A 19,329-nucleotide genomic window follows, 5' to 3' on the forward strand; every position below is an offset into this window, starting at 1 on the left:
CAATGCCAGAGGCATGTCGGCAAAATCAGATTCCAGACTCATACAGTGGGGTGGGTCAATGAAACTAGCGTCTCTAACGTCACATACAATACAATAGATGGGACCATTTCCAGGGGGACCACAAAAAATTGCCTAGCTTCATTTTTGTGTGGTCAATCATGAAAAATGATCAGAGATTGTAGGTACAATGTAACAATGAAAGTGTAATATAACGGCTTTGCCTTCTCACAAGCTTGACTACAAGCACACATGTATCTGTACAAGGTGTACAAGACATTTCAATGTGTTGTCATTAGAATGACTCATTGGAATATATGGGAAGTTTGTCCCATATCGAAGGATTGAAAGCACAAGAAAAATCTTCTGACATCAACTTCAAAGGATACCAAAGACAAGGTGTATATCTTACCAGCATCGTCAAATCCCTAGTCTCCTTCCCAATCCTGACACAAATTCCACTGACAGACAACAGACTCACACATTGCACACAGAGAGAACATGAAAGACACATCCAAGACCATTGTGACAATTGCATGTAACAAGTGTTGCACAAAAGGTACATGTACCTCGGTAATGGACTGGTACCTGGTAAATACCACATGAATTGTAACACACTTTCGAAAGTGGCTGAATTCAACATTGAGAGCCATGATCACAGACTGGGAAATACAGTGTAGGTTTTGATTTTAATCCCTTTTCTGAATAAAAAAAACTCCATTTAGAGACAATGTGCTATAGGAGGCAATATTTTCATGCATAATCAATTTCCCCAAATCAGTCAACATGCAAAATATACTGCGTATGAAACATCAAGTGTTAGGCCCTACTCTAGACTGAAGAGGGGCTTTTAACTAGAAAAGGACATACAGTCTCACGGCTGATATTTTGATTGGTGCAATAATGAGGTTACAGCTCGTTATTCCGAAGGTTCGTTATTCTGAAGGCTCTTTATTCCTAAAGATTCGTTATTCCGAAGGTTCATTGTTCCGAATTTCATTTTCGGATTAACTAATCTTCGGAATAACGCCACAAATTTTCGGATTAACGAACCCTTTGTCATTTTCGGATTAACGAACCTCTAGGTATAGGGAATTTGTGTGTTTCGGATTAACGACCCTTCGGAATAACGAACCTTCAGAATAGCGCGAACCTTCGGAATAACGAACAGCACCCAATAATGATATGATGCTTTATTGTTGTTAAATATCATGCTTTGCATTCTACAGACAAATGACTGTCTATCAATTCAACACTTCCCCTCATGCATCTACTGTACAGACATGTACATGTACGAGGGGGGTTCACACGTACACCAATTAGCGGGATACAAATCTCAGGATTTGCATCGCGATCGGTATCTCGAGATTTTTGCACGTGTGGACACAAAAAACCCGAAAGTTAGCGTGATCAGCATCGCAATGCTAATCCCAAGAAATCTTGCGCTAATTCCTCGATTAGCGCGCTAATTTGCCCCACGCTGGTACGTGTGAACGGTCGGGTTTAGAATCTCGAGTTCTTATATCCCATCATGCAATGCACACATCACAACAGCGAGGCCTCTGCGAAGAGGTCCTTAACCTCTTTGGCGCACCACAACAACAGCACGCGAACCACACCACTGACGCGCCAAAAACAATGGGCAAAGAGAAGCGCAGGCAGTGAAGCATGCTGCGTGACCCAGTTTGCAGGTTTGGCTCTTATCTTGATTGGCAATTAGCGGATAATTCTGTACGTGTGAACGGTTGCAAAAAACTCGAGATTCCGAGAGCGATCGCTATCCCACTAATTTGGAGCATGTGAACGGTTGCAAAAAATCTCGAGATATGGAGCGCGATCGTCATCCCGCTATTTTGTACATGTGAATCCGGCTACTGTCTTGTCCATGCCCTCTGAGCCACTTCATGCAAATCAAAGCTGGCCATCTGTGCTAACAAAAGTAAGTCACAGGCTGACCTATGAAGGTCCATAGGATCCACTCAGCACCATACAGTACGCATCAGTTTTCTTTGCCTTGGTACAAAGGAGTCTACACATTTGGAGCAATCCAGAATACCACTGTGGCAACACCTATTCAAGCATGTTTCTACTGGGACACCTCATATCACCTCTCATCACTTCGCATCACCGCAAATTTTTGTCCCAGCATCACCACGTATTTTACGACTACCCAAACTGTTTCTACTGAGCGATGTATGCGGTGATGCAGTGATGTGAGAGACCGGGGAACTTGCTGTGAACGCAGGAAGTAACATATTTTGGGTTGCAGATCAGGTCACACTTGCACTGCCTTGTGGGAGAAGGTAAATAACAATCAAGATGGCACAAATTAGATCTAGACATGAAATGTGTAGGGCCCATTAGTACAATTTATATCAAGTTTTTTAGCTAAATACAGCTATCAGCCATCCCTACCAGTCAAAGAGTCAATTTCTGCTGCTTCGAGAAGGAGAAGGTATAGTCGAATGTTTTGGGAGATGTGACGTCTAAAGTTAGATTTTTAAAGCATGTACAGGCTACATAACAGCATTTTACTTTTGTTTTGCTATCCCAAATAAAAAAATAATTATACTAAATAAATGCCCTTCACTGAATCATCCCCTGTCACTTTGGAATTAAAAAACAGCTGCAGATCCAATGTCAACTTGATATTCTCTGACACATTCAAACAGCAACAAACAAGCTTGATATTCAAATCTTTCAAGAAACGTTACATACATGTATGTACTCCAACAGCATGCGAGACATGAGATGAGAAGTACGCAGTGCAAGTGTATAGACTGTATAGTACAATGTGAACAAATGCGAGATGCACCAGCGTTGTGTGTGCAAAGCATGTGTGTGATGATTTTAATACTTGACTAGCGTGGGTGAAATCTCCCAATAATTTGAGACTTTCGATACACCACAAATTTTGTTACCCGCTGTGTTTCTACTCAAAATCGTCCCTCGCAAAACCGTGCATCGACCACCTCAAAGGTGGACGACGGAGCACCTCACATCACCATGCATCGGCCATTACCCAATGTGTTTCTAAGGAAAAATTTGAGGTGTCAATGTGCGTCGCCACGCATCATTGTATCACTATGCATCACCTTGAAATTTTCAGCGCTCAGTAGAAACACGCTCTTAAGATTGCCTTCCCATTGTAAAGTCCCATACTCCCCAATCCTATCAGCCTTAAATATTGGATTGTGCATGCAATCAGCACAGGGCATTTCTCCTACTCAAAGTGGCTGAAGTCATTTATTCCTCATTAAAGAGTGACAGAGTAAATTATAACCAATCTAGCTCATTTAGCATCACACTGACACAAGGCATTATGTAAACCCTTTAAATGAAAAAAAATGGTTGAAGTTTTCAACTGTTACTTTATGTTGATTACTGTCAAGAGACTGTGCCTTACATACAAATGTAGAACAACAAATTTCATGCAGAACACAATTCACCAGAATGGTACAAGACACTACAAATTTATACGCATATGGTACTGCAACTCAAATGAAATTACTTCATACAGCAAAAGGTTTTTTCAGAGACTACAGTTTCCCAGTCTGTGAGAACTTTCTCTTCAGGTTGGACTTGGAGAGAAGCAAACTTATGTGGGTCAACCCACGGGTGGTGACTGTCAAGGTCAAGGGAGGCCTGTTTACCCTGGGAGGCAAACCCACACCGGTACCAACACACCGTCCATCACCTGTACTCATTTATCACTAGTGAGGAAGAGAACATGGCAAGGACTTGTTAGTCTATCCTCCAGACCTTTCCCTTTCAACCAATGAGCACTGATCTATTGATGTCATGGAATGTCACTCAGTCCCATCCTATGTGATCCATCTTTTGATTTCTGTCAAATAGCGTGACATTAGTTGGGACTACAGGGTTATTACACCATGTCAGTTAAAGATTAAATTTAAGTACAAGTGTTCAAGATTTGTTAAAAGAAGAAACAGAGGAATTCATTTATTTGGCATGTGTCACTATGAAAATAAATGGAGAAAATGCATTTTATGGGATTACAGTATACAGTAGGACCTACGTACTTCCTTTATGTAACAAAGTTAACCCTAAGAACTGGGGAAAACTATGAAACAATTCTCAACTCCTAAAAGGTTCTGCAGTTGGATATTCCTGATTGGTGACAAAGATATACGGATTATAGAAAATAGCTGTTCTGGGAGGTGGAAGCAGCTTCCAAATGTCTGTTATTATATCCCACATAAGTATGTTTGACCAATGGGATTACTTGAATTTGGAACATGTGACCAAGAGATGCTTTTCTCCCAACATCTATGCCGTGGTACTATCACATACTTTTTCGTTAGCGCTTTTTACCATACCAGCAATTGCAATGAATCAATAAAGAGACTGCTCGCATTCATCGGCCACGGTCAAGTCCGGTAGATGCGCCAGTAAGTTTTAGTGGCACAAATCCGTACACATCGTACAATTATCGATACATCAGTATCATCAGGAATCCCTTGTTATCGTCTTGATATCGGCATGGTCTGCGGTTGTACCGCCTGTGTTGTAATATTCAGCACGATTACAAAATAAAAGTCTGCGCGGTTGATGGAATACATTTTTATCAAATCTCAAGTTTGTTAATCTTTGTGGGATATAAAGCAAATAATCGTCTCCTATTTCTCGGGCAATGGTTACAATTTAACATCGCCTCAGTGATGTTAGATTGTACCATCACCCTTGCAGTCGATGATTATTTGCTTTAATACTGTCATCATATCATGCTTGTGTAATTGAAAGTTCTCCTCTTGGTACACTACCAGGTTTTCACACATCACACTATTCATCATACATGCTTACAGATACAGGTGCATGAATTTCCATATTGCACGAACCCCTGTCTATGATATTAATTAATGACAAGTACAAGTAGCATGGAACTGACACACCATTAGTCCAGTGGTATTACCATTAGAGTTGAAGGTTGTTATCACAAGAGGACTGCCAGGCTATAAAAGAAGACTTTTGTCAATTTGTCATTCCTTTAAAAATATGTTGTATGCCAATGAGATGTAAAGTAGCATGGCCATGGTTTTCATGAAGAAGAAACCAAAACACAATTTATGGCATTCACAGCATTTGTCATGTATTACATATGAATTACATAGACCTACATGTAGGCCTACACTGTACAATGTAAGTTCCAGTGCAACTTTCGCCCATTTGTGCTTACTGCTTCTAATTTATTGGGTCCACTCTTATCTTTTAACAGCGTAGTATTGAAAGCATTAATGTACAGCAGGTATACAATACACTAGCTATAATATCATGTATTTAGATATTTATACAGTGCTTGTGACTGTGTCACACATTGTAGTACACGTCCAGAGAATTTTTACCCTAAGAGAACCAACAATGTATTGTATCCTACATGAATACTGAATATCATCAAAGTAAACAAGGAAATAAGTCACTTCACAGCCTGCACAATGACCATGTCAAAATATTATATAAATAGTGCATGCTCTATGATGCACTATACTGGATTAGAGAACGACAAATACTAAATTATCCCGAGTGCTGTTTTGTTTCACCGAGGCCGCAGGCCGAGGTGAATAGAACTGCACGAGGGATAATTTAGTATTTGGAGTTCTATAGTCCAGTACTGGTGCATCAATAGAACATGCACTAATTATTATAGTAAATAGGTCCCTCGATCTACATGTATTTCCGTAGGTCTAGGCCCTAATTTAGATCTAACAAGACTCACCGTACCGCCGGCACTGCACTTGTTACACGCAGAGTTAAACAACCGCAACCTACCGTACGTAGTTTACGTGCAAACTGTACACAGCGTGCGACGCTAGCTAGTACAGCCGTGTATGCGTATTGCACATCACAGAAGAGACTCGGTTATAAACTCCTACATTCTGCGTCCAGGCGGCTGTACGTACGCGCGCATGACGTTGAAATGCTTGGCCTTGTCTTACTACGTCCATCGGCCGCCTAGCTCCCTAGGCCTTGCGCGAATCTCTCTTCGTACATAAAGCGTAGGCACGCACTGTAAGCGTTCGGTATAGTGGCACGGTCGTGCCACTATACCGGAATTTTTGCACAATCACGTGATACTATCCAACCAATCACAACGCAAATTTCACTCTACCTATTTACTATAAACATATGTCTACAGATGTACCTGTCGATAATAACAAAAACATGAAAAGAAATTTGTTCTGAAGTAAAGTTGACTTCAGCATCACCAAGACTGCACCAAAAATTTAGCCATATCAATTAGAACAGCGTTCCTTGTCTTAGAATTGAATCTCAAAGAAATTTCTGTCAAATGTAGCACACATGCTTGCTACAAGACTCAGAATAGAAGGCCTTCATACCATTCATCATCACAAATCCACACAATGGATTGTAAAATCAAAGATATGGCACCTGGGGCCTCCTAGGGTACACATAACCTCCTCTCACAGCTACTATTTAATTTGATGAATTGACCACATTACTGCTTACATACCTAGCTGGCAGGAGGCTTAAAGGACCAATGTTTGGTGGGAAACCAAGGAAAGGTAGGGAGAGATGCACACTTTCCTCCTATTTGACATCTAAAGGGTAAAACCTACTTTATAAAAGAAACTACGAACAATTAATTACTTCGAAAACAATGAAGATTTTAAATTTTGTACTAAATTGTCCTTTTTTATATTAATGGAGAAATTGCTTTTCATGTTTTGGAGTTTTAATGTTAGGACATTTGATACAGATAGCTTCATACACTGTATACAAACATTATTATAAATAAAAGCAAATCAACATTTACTATATCACTCAACATATGGTGAATTAGATGCAGTTCTTCAAACACAAATGTCATTAAATTGTATTAAAGTCATAACAAAAACCATCAACATATAGGTCTACAATTGAGAGTTGAATGCAGACCATTACAATGATTTTGAATAGTTTGAACTGAGTGATGAAGACTTTCATCGATTAGTCTGCAAACATTTGACAATTTGCAACTTTTAAAAGCATTCTGTGTGGCAGCCAAACATTGATGGGAATAGACTGTTAGAACGCTATATCCTTTCTGCTATTTAAATAACTATAGCACACACGCATGTTTACAAAGAATGCAAAAGACAAGTTTCAGTTTCATGAATCCTAGGCCCTATATCTTGTCACATAAGGGCTTTTTACACTTGTAAAATTTTGCTTAGCCCCGGACCAACGGTGGGGCTAAGGGGGGCCTTAGCCCCACCGTTGGTACGGGACTATCCTTAGCCCACTTTCTGTTTACACTCGTTTTTGCCAAAGTGGGCTAGCCCCACCGATAGTACGGTACTATCTGGCCCTGCAAAATAGCAGGGGTTAGCACCGCAATTGCGGTGCTAGCACCGCAATTGCGGTGCCAAGCAAGTGAGTGTAAACAGAATGAAAAAATAATCCTGGGCTAAGCGACGGAGACGAAGTCCGACCCTCACTGACCAATCAGAAACGAGGTAATCAAGTGCTGCCGGTGCGTGCGTGTACGTGTACAGTACACAGCGTAATTATGAATATTCATGTGGTTTGGAAAGTCCGGGGCTAAGAAATACGAGTGTAAAAAGGTCAGTTTTCTCCTTAGCCCCGGACAAGAGATAGTACGGGACTAATTGGCGAGTGTAAAAAGCTGAAAAAATTGGTACGGGACTAACGATAGTCCTGGGTCAGAGAAAGTCCGGGGTTAAGAAACACAAGTGTAAAAAGCCCTATAGAGTAATGGTCTACATGTCCAGCCTATACTATACAGTGTATTTTGTATTTATTTCATGTTAAATGCCTTGCATCATCTTAAAAATCACTTCCATAAATAGCTTTAATATCTCTTATGGTACGAGCCAGACAGTAGGATGTATTAAGGAATGATTCAGGCAGCACTCTTCACCGTGTTTAATATATCAATGAATTAAACAACTTTTTGAACGGACATAGACTACAACTGAAAAGCGGGACATGAGATGCCTTAAATGCACATTGTATGGATCATAGTTTGCTAGCTAAAGGTCACATGTTCATACAAAATCAAAAATAGATTGCTTTTTAAACATAACAATGTAATTAGCCTATATAATTAAATGTGCAATTCTGCAACTAGAACCTTGCTACTGTATGCCGGCGGTTCTGAATGAAATCACTGGTTTGGAAGGGCAGGGGGAAAGGATCCCTGTCTGCCTTAATTTCTGGCTGATTTTATCAATCTGTCAAACATGAATTAATTCAATGTGTATGGTGCAAATTTCAATACATGATGAAAAGTTTCTGGCTTGTGTGCAACACATGCACTGGAGATTATATACAAAATATTGTAAAGTATTATGGAACATAAATCTCTCATGGACACTAAATGGATTATATACATAGGCTGCCAGTATGCATGTAAATAATAGTATCAATTCACTGTTTGTTTTGTGAACACTTGTACTTTGCTCGAGATGTCAATAATAATAGCACTGAGATACATGGTATAAAGTCAGTTTTAGTACACATATATGGGTGGACCATCCCATGCCAGTCTTTTACGTCATGTTTGAGTCATGTTCCACAAAGCTATGAGTTTTAAAAGTGACCTTGAAGCATATCCTGTAAATTGTACTGTATCGTAAACAGTGACATACAATGTACCATAAGTATATAAAAAGCCACACATCTTGTCTTCTTGAAACACAAATTATATCTCACTAAAAATACATCCTGATCACCAGCATTGGCAAATATTAGTGGTAAGTATAATTCTTAGTGACAAACACTGTATGATATTTGATTACATCAAACCAAAAGGTTATCATGAATTTATTTACCATAATACCAAACATTAGTACACAATTGTATGTAGATCCCATACACTGCATATTCTACAAGTGTTGAAGCCACAGATCATGTACCATCTTCATTCTGAAAGTGTTTCACACTGTTCATGAATGTAGAACACATTACTATTCAACAGCCATACTGTAGGACCTACATGGTGGTTGCGAACGGGCAAATGAACACATGGGATTATAGCCTTAACAGACTCTTCCTGTATATCACGGATGTTTACTCTCATGTAGAGGAAGACAGAGATCCTTCACACATCTAGACAAACAAACATTCGCTCACCGTCACCAACCTTTTTTTATAAATCACATTTAACAAGCAGTTCTGGGAAGCTGTGACGTGAGTGAAAGTTGTGGAAACAATGCCTGACCCCTCACCCTTAGCACTGCTTCTCCTATCAAACCATCCATGAGCATTTCGCATGATTCTTCATACACACAAATATCGTACAAATGTACATCACACGCAAACACAATCTGTGTGATGCATCATGTCATCATACCTTGATACAGACTTGCAGAAAACAGGAACAAGACATGTGCAATCATCAAGATGTTGTACCACTATGTTAAACTATTTTAAAAAATAAGAGAATTTAACGGTTCATATTTTTCTTTGAATAGTGGTAATAACAAGCAGGCCAATACATGTACATGCTGTACATGAGGCATTATATAAAATGCATAACACTGTGTTTGCATTCTTACAGTATTCTGAATAGACGTGAGAGAAATGAAACAGATCTGAAATACTACAAGAAGATTCACATGGCCTTCAGGTCAACTCATACAATGTTCAGGGAAAGATACATACATTTGTAGTATCAAGCACAGCAGACTGGTACAAAGTACATTTGTACAAATGAAACACAATGTTGACATTGACTTTCCATGTCTTTCTCAAAGTCCTCAAACATCTCAAAGAGACAAGATATCTTTCTTACCCTGAAGTAGAAGATTGGTCCTATCTCTCTGGGTTCTTCCTTCACGGCTCCAAGGGAATCATCAGGATAACGGAAAGACAGGACATTCCTGTGTGAGTTTCTCTGTGAGCCAGAGACAAGGGCCCCAAACTGGATCCTCAGGAGGCTCTGATAGTGGTTGGAAGGACCTCGAACGGTCGGAGTATCCATGATGCCTCTAGAAGCCTGGTCTACGGGCCAGTCAGCAACAGGACCCAGGCATCCAACAAACACACATGTACACTTCCTTCAGAAAACAGCAAACAATGCTCGATACAGCATACACATCACACTTGTCTTGTCAAGTAATTGCTATCCGAAGTATCAAAGGCTGGACACCAATGAGAGAGAGAACCAGTAAACAGGATCTCTCTCCCCTTCATGCACTCAGACTTCTCCCTCTTCCACTGAGTCTGTCTACTTCTATAAAGTTTTCCTCTTTCCTTGACTCCAGTAATGAACTGAGCGACCTTTGGAATGTGTGTGCGTAGATGATTGATAAAGGGAGGGGGTAGTTGTTGGCAAATCAAATGTTGGTGGGTGTACCGGGATAATGCCTTGGGCACGTGTGCCGGATAGACGGAGTAACCAGTAAACAATACTAGCACCCAGAAGAGGACTTCAAAAATTCAGTCGTTGAAAATAGCATGACCCTGCCTCAGTATAGCTTGAGTGTTCCCTTGTCCAATACACAGGAGACAGACCACTTCCACATGAACCCCAAAATGCCAACACAACAGGAAGTTCTCATTTTGCTATTAATTTCTCTGTCTTCTCTGAAGCTCCCTCTTTAGTAACTCAGCCTCACTCTTGTTATACCTCCTGACTCAAAGCACTAAAGACAGAGAAGATCCTGGAATAGTGAGACACATCCTAAACTGTAGTCCACTATGGCATTCGTCTCTCCTTTCTATACCCGTGAGTCTCTGCAAAGGATTCCACCGGCAAATAAAACCTTCCTGAAGTCTGGCTAAGGTACAGTTTGTATCATCCACATTATCAGAGCACTGGGCCACGAATGATTTACTGTTGTGTCAGGGATACAAAGGAAGGCAGATATACACTTTGTAAGATTCATAAGAAGATTTCAGGTCATGAGACGAAGAAAGAAGCCAATCAGAAAAGAGCTGCAGGCTTTGAGTCTTGTGCCAGGAATGGACGGATTTGGGGTCACCGTGTATGCATGATTAATACGCACTGGGTATTAGCCATTGCTCATCAACAAGCGTGGTTGTCAAAGACAGGATTGAACAATAAAAATAAAAATAAAATACTACTTTGCAGAGAAAAGTTGGAGTCATGCTCAAGTGGTTGAACTTAATAGCTGAATTCCAAAACCAGACAGGACGAAGTTCATCCAGGCTAACAATAGGTCATTCAGAGTTCAAGATTTTATAAATAAGACCTTCACAGAAGCTCACCTCTAAATGCCATTGATTTCTATATCCTGACAAACATTTAATTCTACAATTTGATGGCAATTATGAGTATACAATGTCATGGGTTGTTGAGCACATGCACGAATAGTAACAAGCAAATAATCACTTCCTGATTTTCTGTGTACTATTGACATTAAAGGAATTCCAAATCTTGATTGCTAATGACACTTTCAATCTTTACTTTTTTTTCATTTCAATTTTTATTTTAGTGACCTCATTCCTCTTTTTAATGCTGCAAAAGGTCTTAAAGGCAGGTACAATACTGGACACACAATGTACTGTATGATGGTACTGCACAAAAAAAAATGAAAGTTCCATGAATTAAATATTGTTACTTTTTACAAATGTCTTATGCTAAAACTTGCATGTTTGAGATTTTTTTTTATTGCAATGACCCCTTTTCGAATGTTACACACACATGTAAAGTACTGTAGGTTGATATGATCTGTGAGCACGCTCCATCCTTGAGTGTAAGCAATTCAGTCTGCTTCATGTCCAAGCTGACTTTGGCAAAATGGTAAAAATTTACAAATTCAGACATGAGACTGAAAGTTCTAGAATTTGAAATTTTTACATACAACGTATCTTAACTGTGAACAAACTGACATCAATTGCAGTCATACAAATATGTATTCAAAGTAGGGTACACTGTAATGTAATCACCTCACAACTTTCCTCGTGGTTGTACCTACGACCTTGTAAAGAAATATGACAAAAACTAGGTATGGTTGATAATATAGCATAATGTAACACATTTCTCCAAAAGTCATCACTGTTAAATCATACCAACATGTACAACTGGCATAACAATAATCTCATACCAAGAATACAAGTTTTCTCTTTGGTTTCATATTTAAGAAGTAAAGAGGTGAAGACTTGTAAACATTGTTGAGGCTATGACATCATCATCATTGTCTGATTGTGATCTGTATGGCTATTAAGAACAGAATCACATTTTGATTCTTGCAGCTCTCTCTTGCCATAACACAAACAAAGTATAATACAAAATACTGAAAGCACACGACACGATTATACCGTACTTAAAACACAATTCATGAAGTATCCAATGTTGCACACTGGCAGTGGTCCAGAGGTCCCTGACCAGTAAAAATCACTGTCGGACCAGTAACTTTTTCACAAATTTATCAGTGAAAAAAATAGAAAAAGTGTCTAGCTACTGGTCTCTGTCGGACCAATAGAAGAAATAGGTTTATAGTGTGCAGCCCTGAGGTATCAATGTGTATTGTTCCATATACCACAGTAATGAAGAGGTGTACGTGTACATAATATACATTGTATATATCCACTTTTTTGTATCAATAGCAAACACTACATATTATAGTCAATAGATGGACCACATACACACAAAAAAATCCAGATTCAAAATTTGTTTTATCTTTAAAACTAGGCCTATATCAAGGAAAGCAAGTACCATAAAAACATAAAACTATTATGCAGAACATTCAAAAAATCAAATTTAGAACTATTCACTGCCTTTTTTTTTTGTTGCAATATTTGTACTTGTCTGATTTTTCACATTCATGGTGGTACATATGGTGTATATATCATTTTCATACGATCTTCAAAAAGTTTCCTGTTTAATATATCCAACAAAACATAAGAGAAATTTTATCTTCTCAAATCCACTTTGCCAACTGTGGTGAGGATAGAGATTGCATACAGTAATTCTGGGTGTGCATCTGTGTAGACCTCGTAGAACACTGTTGAGGAAGTGGAGCTTACGATAGCTTGACCTCGCATGTAGTAGTTCCGTGTACATTGCACTTCCATGATAGCACATGTGCATGTTTTTTTTTCTTTTCTTTTTTCTTTCAATTTTTTTATTAAACAACATCATAAAGTGTTCTGAAATTAGATGTTTGATGAACAGGCCATGGAATTTGTACCATTCAAATGTAGTTGGTGGGTGTTTTCAACAATACCTGAACTCTTTTAGTTTTGATGTTATTGCACTACAACACCAATTACAATTTCAAGGTTAGTTGTATCATGACCAGAATCTTGGGTTTGTTTAATGATATTAATGACTTTTATGCAAGCTAATCTTCCCAATATCTAAAGAAACATTAATTCTGCCAACCTCCTAAGACCTACAAGATGAACAAACACTTTATTGTATTTATTTATATGTGTACATACATGTACATGAATGTACGTATGTATAGAAAATATGTATGCAGATATTCCTACACAATATGTGTACACCCATATGCCAACAAGAATAATTTCCTATATGGACAATAAATGAATCTGAATCTGAATCTGAATTTAATACAAAACATTCCTCCACATATCAGCAAGACTAACATCCAAGTCTAGGATGATGGAGTTTGGAACAATGCTTCTGTACTCTCAACAATCACAGCAACTTTAACATCACATCTTATGGCCTTGTAATATTAAGGTGACCAAAGATTTTGGTTTCCTGTAGCGTGCTGTTCTACCATGGCTGTCATGTGAAAGTACCAGTAGTGTAAACAACCACACATAGTTGGTTAATTAATGGCCGCTTCCTCTCCCTCTCTCTTCATTCTATCCCCTCGTGCTTTACAATGCCTGTCTGGTGTCTTGAGGACCCAAGCATTAGTCATCACCAAGATATTATACTACTCAGGTGGTTTCACAAGTCAGATTACCCCAGGTAGACAACACTGCGATTCTCACATCCAGTCTGCTAGGAATGCCATTGTACAGTATGCACTAGGTGCTTGTCAATTACAACGTAAGCCTACTCCATAGATCTTGTAGTGCTTACATGGAGTTGTCATTGAGTATTTTGACAAAATGTTCAAAGTAAGAGTTACACCAAAGAAATTAGTTGATTCCTGAGAGTTGGTGTACTACACAGGTACAACCCTGTATAGGGAAGGTTCCGTGACATCAAATGACGCTTTGGCTGAGGGGCAAAAATAAATTTCATGCGTATTACGCGCATGGCTCAAGCGCGCTGTACGCGTAGCGTATACCCGCCTGATATCATGAGACGTGGTATGTAACTCGCGCTCGCGCTTGCCCATTCGTATGGGGGTCCCCTTACGCAATTTTTGCCCCTCAGCATGACTTGGTGACGTCATTGGAACCTCGTCTATTTGACATGCAAGAATGCATTTCATCAGTACAACTGTATGTTCACTACACATGTATTTGTTACAGGGGAGAGACTATGTAAGGGTGCTGGTTCATGCGCAGGGCACAAACAAACACCCTAAGCAAATACAATGGAGCTAATCTGAGTGAGGTGTGACATCATGTCAAAGTTTTGACTACAGAGGGCTTACACAAACAACAGCTTCAAAGTGTATCAAGCTTCTGCAATTGTGATCCACAGAAATGGGGAAATTAAAACTGTTTACAAGGCCAACAATGTGACACATTTTCTTTTTGTGTTCAAAAAAATAACAAAAACTTACAAGAGTTTCATTGTTTTTTCATATACATGTCACTGAATCATCAATAGAAACTCACCACCTTAATTAAATATGTTCAGGTCCGGCAAAATGAATATTTTCTGAAAATGAATAAAAACTATCTCAAGGGTAAAATGCATAGCTTGGGCAATCACAAGACAAATATGACATACATTAATCAACAAATTGTCTTTTAAAAAAAAACAGCTTGAAGAGATACAGTGTACATGTACGTTGTAATTCTGATATTTAAATTCCTGTACGGGATCAAGCTACGATTGAGCTGGATTGCAATGCTATAATGCCCACTGTATCTTTACCCACAATCCTGATTATGAAGTAGCAGGTTTACAGTACAAGCTCACATTTCCCAGCCTCCTTGCAGCTGACAAGAAATGTACTAGTCTAAATATTGCATCTCACTTTGCTTTATGAATCAAATTACTTTGCCAAAGTACAAAGTTAACCCATTCCATACGGGAACCTGGTGGCCTGTGTATTAAGTCTATGGGGGTTTCAGAATTCAGTATGGAACGGGTTAATATAAGTTCAGTTAAATTGTCATTTGTACATATGTATCATAATTTTTTTCTTAAGTTACACATATGTAAATAACATTTTACAAAAAGATGGATATATTATGATTTCAATGTATTTTTTTTTCTGAACAAAAAGGGAACAATCCTCATTCACACTGTAATGCAAACAAATATATTACATGTACTTAAACTACTGTATGCTACCCGGTACTTTGAATTACACATGTCGTACCATTCATTTCAATTCTGTATAGTAACCACCCTCCTCTGAAAACATTACCATACTCCATTTGCTTAATACAACTGCAATCTTTTTCTACAAGTGAGATTTTCTTGGAATTCTTTTAGAATGTTCCTGTGAGGTTGTTGATATCACAGTATAGAGGGGTTCACCACCAGATCATCTGAAAAACCTGCATCACTTTAATACTTGCCATTTGAGTCTTTTGCACAGTACATTGTATGAAGTGTTATGATGACATCACACAAACTTGAGTTTGATGACAGTTATGTGCACTATCAAACTCTACTATCAAGCTCCTTTTTAATATGTTCAAGCTTTAGTGAGTGAGGTGATGGCATGGACTGCTCACTTTCTCATTACACTCGTAAGAGAGTATGTGAGTGTTGTCAACATCACTGAATCAGGAAAATGTGATGTGACACACGCAACTTTTTTCTTATCTTGATGTAATTTGTTCTGTTCTTACTCTCTCCAAACTGACTTTCCACATGGAGTGGGAGAGTTTAACTCTAGTAATTACTATTTATTAAATGCAGGCACAGGGCTTTAGGAACTCTTCTTCAAAGAGAGCCTCTGATCCAAGCCATTTGACTAGAGATTTCACATGGCATGTTTTGTTAATGGTGACAATTAAAAGCTTCATACCTACAGTACATGCCTCTTTACCCCATTGAGGATGGTTTGATTTTGCTACAACACGCATTTTCTATAGACGCTTGCCTGAATATATACTTGGGCCTCGCCCTCAACGGGTTAACTGCCCTTTCACTCCAGGCAAAATAAAGTGCAAAGGCACTCTGAGAAATAATTGTTTGGTATGAACAATAGAACTGCAAAATACTCTGTAGAGCAGAGTACTTGTACTACAAGTGTATGCATCCAGAGTGATCAAAATGTACTGTCCATGACTACAGTGCAAGTGATGTAGCTCGGAGATGCTATGAGAGCAGGGTACAACCTGTACATACTCTAAAATGGTAATGAGGAATGAGAGGTGAAAAGTACATTGTTTACTCCCATCTTTGTTTGTCAGAAAAGCATCGGTTGGTTTGAAGATATTACTGAATAATTGAGTTTTTCAGCTTAGTTTCAATACCTTGTTTACTATGCACAACTGCTTTTGCTCATGTGGTTAGCAATCACTACCAAAGACACATGTGAACATACTCAAACATACACAGAAGTGCTTTGACCTCGACAGCTTCTGAGAATCTTCCAGGTCATGTTTTGAGTTGGGCTGGTGTTCACTGAAATGGCTAACAGATCTGCACAAAATTAATTTCCTCTCCCCCTCCCTTTGGGATTCTTTCTTCAAATCTCATCAAAATGTAGGAATCTATGAAATGTAATTTTTCATTCATTTTTATTCTCTTGAATGGGGATAAAATAATAAATTTACACTAGGCTACATTCAAAATTTTGGCTACACACATAACAGTTTTGAGGACTGTCTGATAATCATGTGCTGAATTTATCCATGTGCAGCCATGAATGAACACTTGAGAATTTGACATTCAAGTTTCCTCAGTTTCTGGGTAATCCTACAATATCCACAGTATGACAGTCACAGACGCTAATTCTTGTGGATTAGCCTTGCCTGATCCGGGAGATCCATGATTTCAAACTCAGATCACAACCAGTGTGGGAGAAAGTTTGACAGTAAAAGTTCATCGACCTATATTTGCTCCACCAGATTAATCTGAGAGGAAATCAGTGCAACCAGGATGCAGGTCAAGCAAATCACCAACTCAAGCCTTACCTGTGTAATGAACATTACTGGTACTTTACACTCACATCTGTTCTTACAATAGTACCTGTATGCTCAGCTCATCAGACTAACTAGCACAAAGTTTATATTTTCCAGAATCCACATTTGCATACTTCCCAATTGGTCATTTTATACATACAGATGCTAGTTATTAAATATCAAATTGTTTCTCACCACACTGCCTTACACACATCCTGTAGGACCATTCAAACAAAACAAGAATTGGTTTCGTTTGTGAAACAAAGATAAATTTTCATTCTTTTTTCTAGCCTGTTCAAATAAAGAGGAAATACAGGTTTCTCCCTGAACTGCAAGCATACATGTAGTACCTTTAATGTTCCAATGAAGTACAGCATGCCTACACAACAACCAGAGTCTGACCGACTTCAAGTAGCTTGAGACCAGTGGTCTTGGTAACCGAATATGACTTTTCATTTAATAGTCTCACTTCTGCTGGGGTCAACATTGGCAAGGTATCTGTTTCTTTGGTTTTCAGAAAAATCTCCAACTCACTTCAGGGGTCGCACTTAACTTTTTTTTAAACTAGCCAGGCGGATTACTTAGAATCAATTTTGACACTGAAGCAATATTTTGGCTAGCCAGACGGACTAGTTACTTCAGAATTTTATGATTTTTAGCTAGTCCGACATGATTTTGGGTGGCCAATGGCCAGCGGACCATCGCCAATTTCGAACCCTGCACTTGATATCTCTATAACTGTTTGCACTTTCTTGTCTTTAGAAAGCAAAACAGGAATATTTGACCCTTTTAGCCAACATAAGTACTTTTTGTCTATAAACACTGCATTCAAAACTTGGCACAAAGCAGTGAACAAGACACGCCCAAGTCTACAAATCTGTAGACTGATGTTGTACAAGTGTATGTTGTAACCAATGAACCTTCTTATTGATCAAACATTTATGAACAGCTCTCTTAATCATGGGATCAACAAAATTGATCCTTGATTCACAACTGTTCACACACATGTACTCCCACTTGGTAAATTTCAAGATAATTCCTCAAGTGCAAGACCTACATTGTACGACAAATCTGATTGAAGTGTGCATACGGATGACATTTTTGCATCTACACACAATAAACGGAAACAAAATTTGCATTGTGATTCTTACCTTAAATTCTAAATATCACAATTTGATGTGAGTATAAACAGCCATTATACTGTAGTATTATGCAGTGTTATTTGTTCTCTGTCTCAGTACACCGATGACTACTTGTACAGTCTGATCCCCAGTATTTTCATTTCACAACAGAACCAACATTTTTTAATGTTTAAATTGCAATATGTGTATGATTTGTTTTCAAGGGTACATTCTATTCTAACAAGCCTCTGGCTTTCTCAGAACTGTACCTGCTACATTTTGTAAACATTTTATATCGACAGAATTTTTATTACTGAATAAATGCATGAATTGAATTGAATTGAATTGAACACTATATGGTACCGATTTCTAATAGTTAACAAATCACATTGGATAGATAAAACGGTTTCACAGCTACATGAGTGCTTCATGGTTTATATTTTATACATAAAACAGTCAACCATCAAGAAATGGAAAAGTTCAACCTGTATGATGATGGTAGAAAAAGTGTGTGAACTTAATTAAAAAGTTTATAAAAATATCCTATCAAAAGGGAAATTCATCGTACAAGTGTAGGTAACGAAAAATCAAAAGCATTTACTACAGGATGTAATAATTACTGCAAAGGTTTGTTTGATGAGCATCATTGGTGTCCATGTGACCTTTAAGACTTTAGATATAATTTCAGGACAGCATCACATTATGTACCATGACATATTGTTGAAATAATAATGTTATGTTTTCATATCTATGATATGTATACATACAGTGTATGATAATATATTGCCTGATGTGAAAAGTTTACATTTGTTTTGTTGTTGTTGGTTGTTTTGTTTTGTTTTGTTTTTCATTTATTATATCACAACATTGTCTTTGGGTCAATACTGGTTGGAAAGAATCAGTTGACTCCTAAGTATTGCATTACTGGAAACTCTTACCAACAATAGGTCAAATGCTATTTTCAAAAGGAATCCCTTTTAAACATATTTCTTGCATCCTTAAGATTATGATTGTATCTATG

The 19,329-nt window shown here is 38.3% G+C and overlaps 1 protein-coding gene across 2 annotated transcripts in view; it reads right to left on the reverse strand.

The window, feature by feature from the left end:
* Positions 1-19,329, reverse strand: part of LOC139733914 (rho GTPase-activating protein 21-like) — a 115,626-nt gene that overhangs the window by 85,932 nt on the left and 10,365 nt on the right. Inside the window, exon 1 of one of the 2 annotated variants that reach the window (XM_071644724.1) lies at positions 9,773-11,319. The exons of the other annotated variant lie outside the window; for it this stretch is intronic. Within the exon in view, the coding sequence (XP_071500825.1) occupies positions 9,773-9,961 (189 nt within the window). The 5' untranslated portion in view covers positions 9,962-11,319. Of the gene's footprint in view, positions 1-9,772; positions 11,320-19,329 lie in introns of those variants that run through there. 2 annotated transcript variants of the gene reach the window in all.

Source organism: Diadema antillarum, unplaced genomic scaffold (genome assembly GCF_040938485.1).
Source record: "Diadema antillarum isolate AM-2024a unplaced genomic scaffold, OU_Dant_1.0 seq00000503_RagTag, whole genome shotgun sequence".
NCBI lineage: Eukaryota > Metazoa > Echinodermata > Echinoidea > Diadematoida > Diadematidae > Diadema > Diadema antillarum.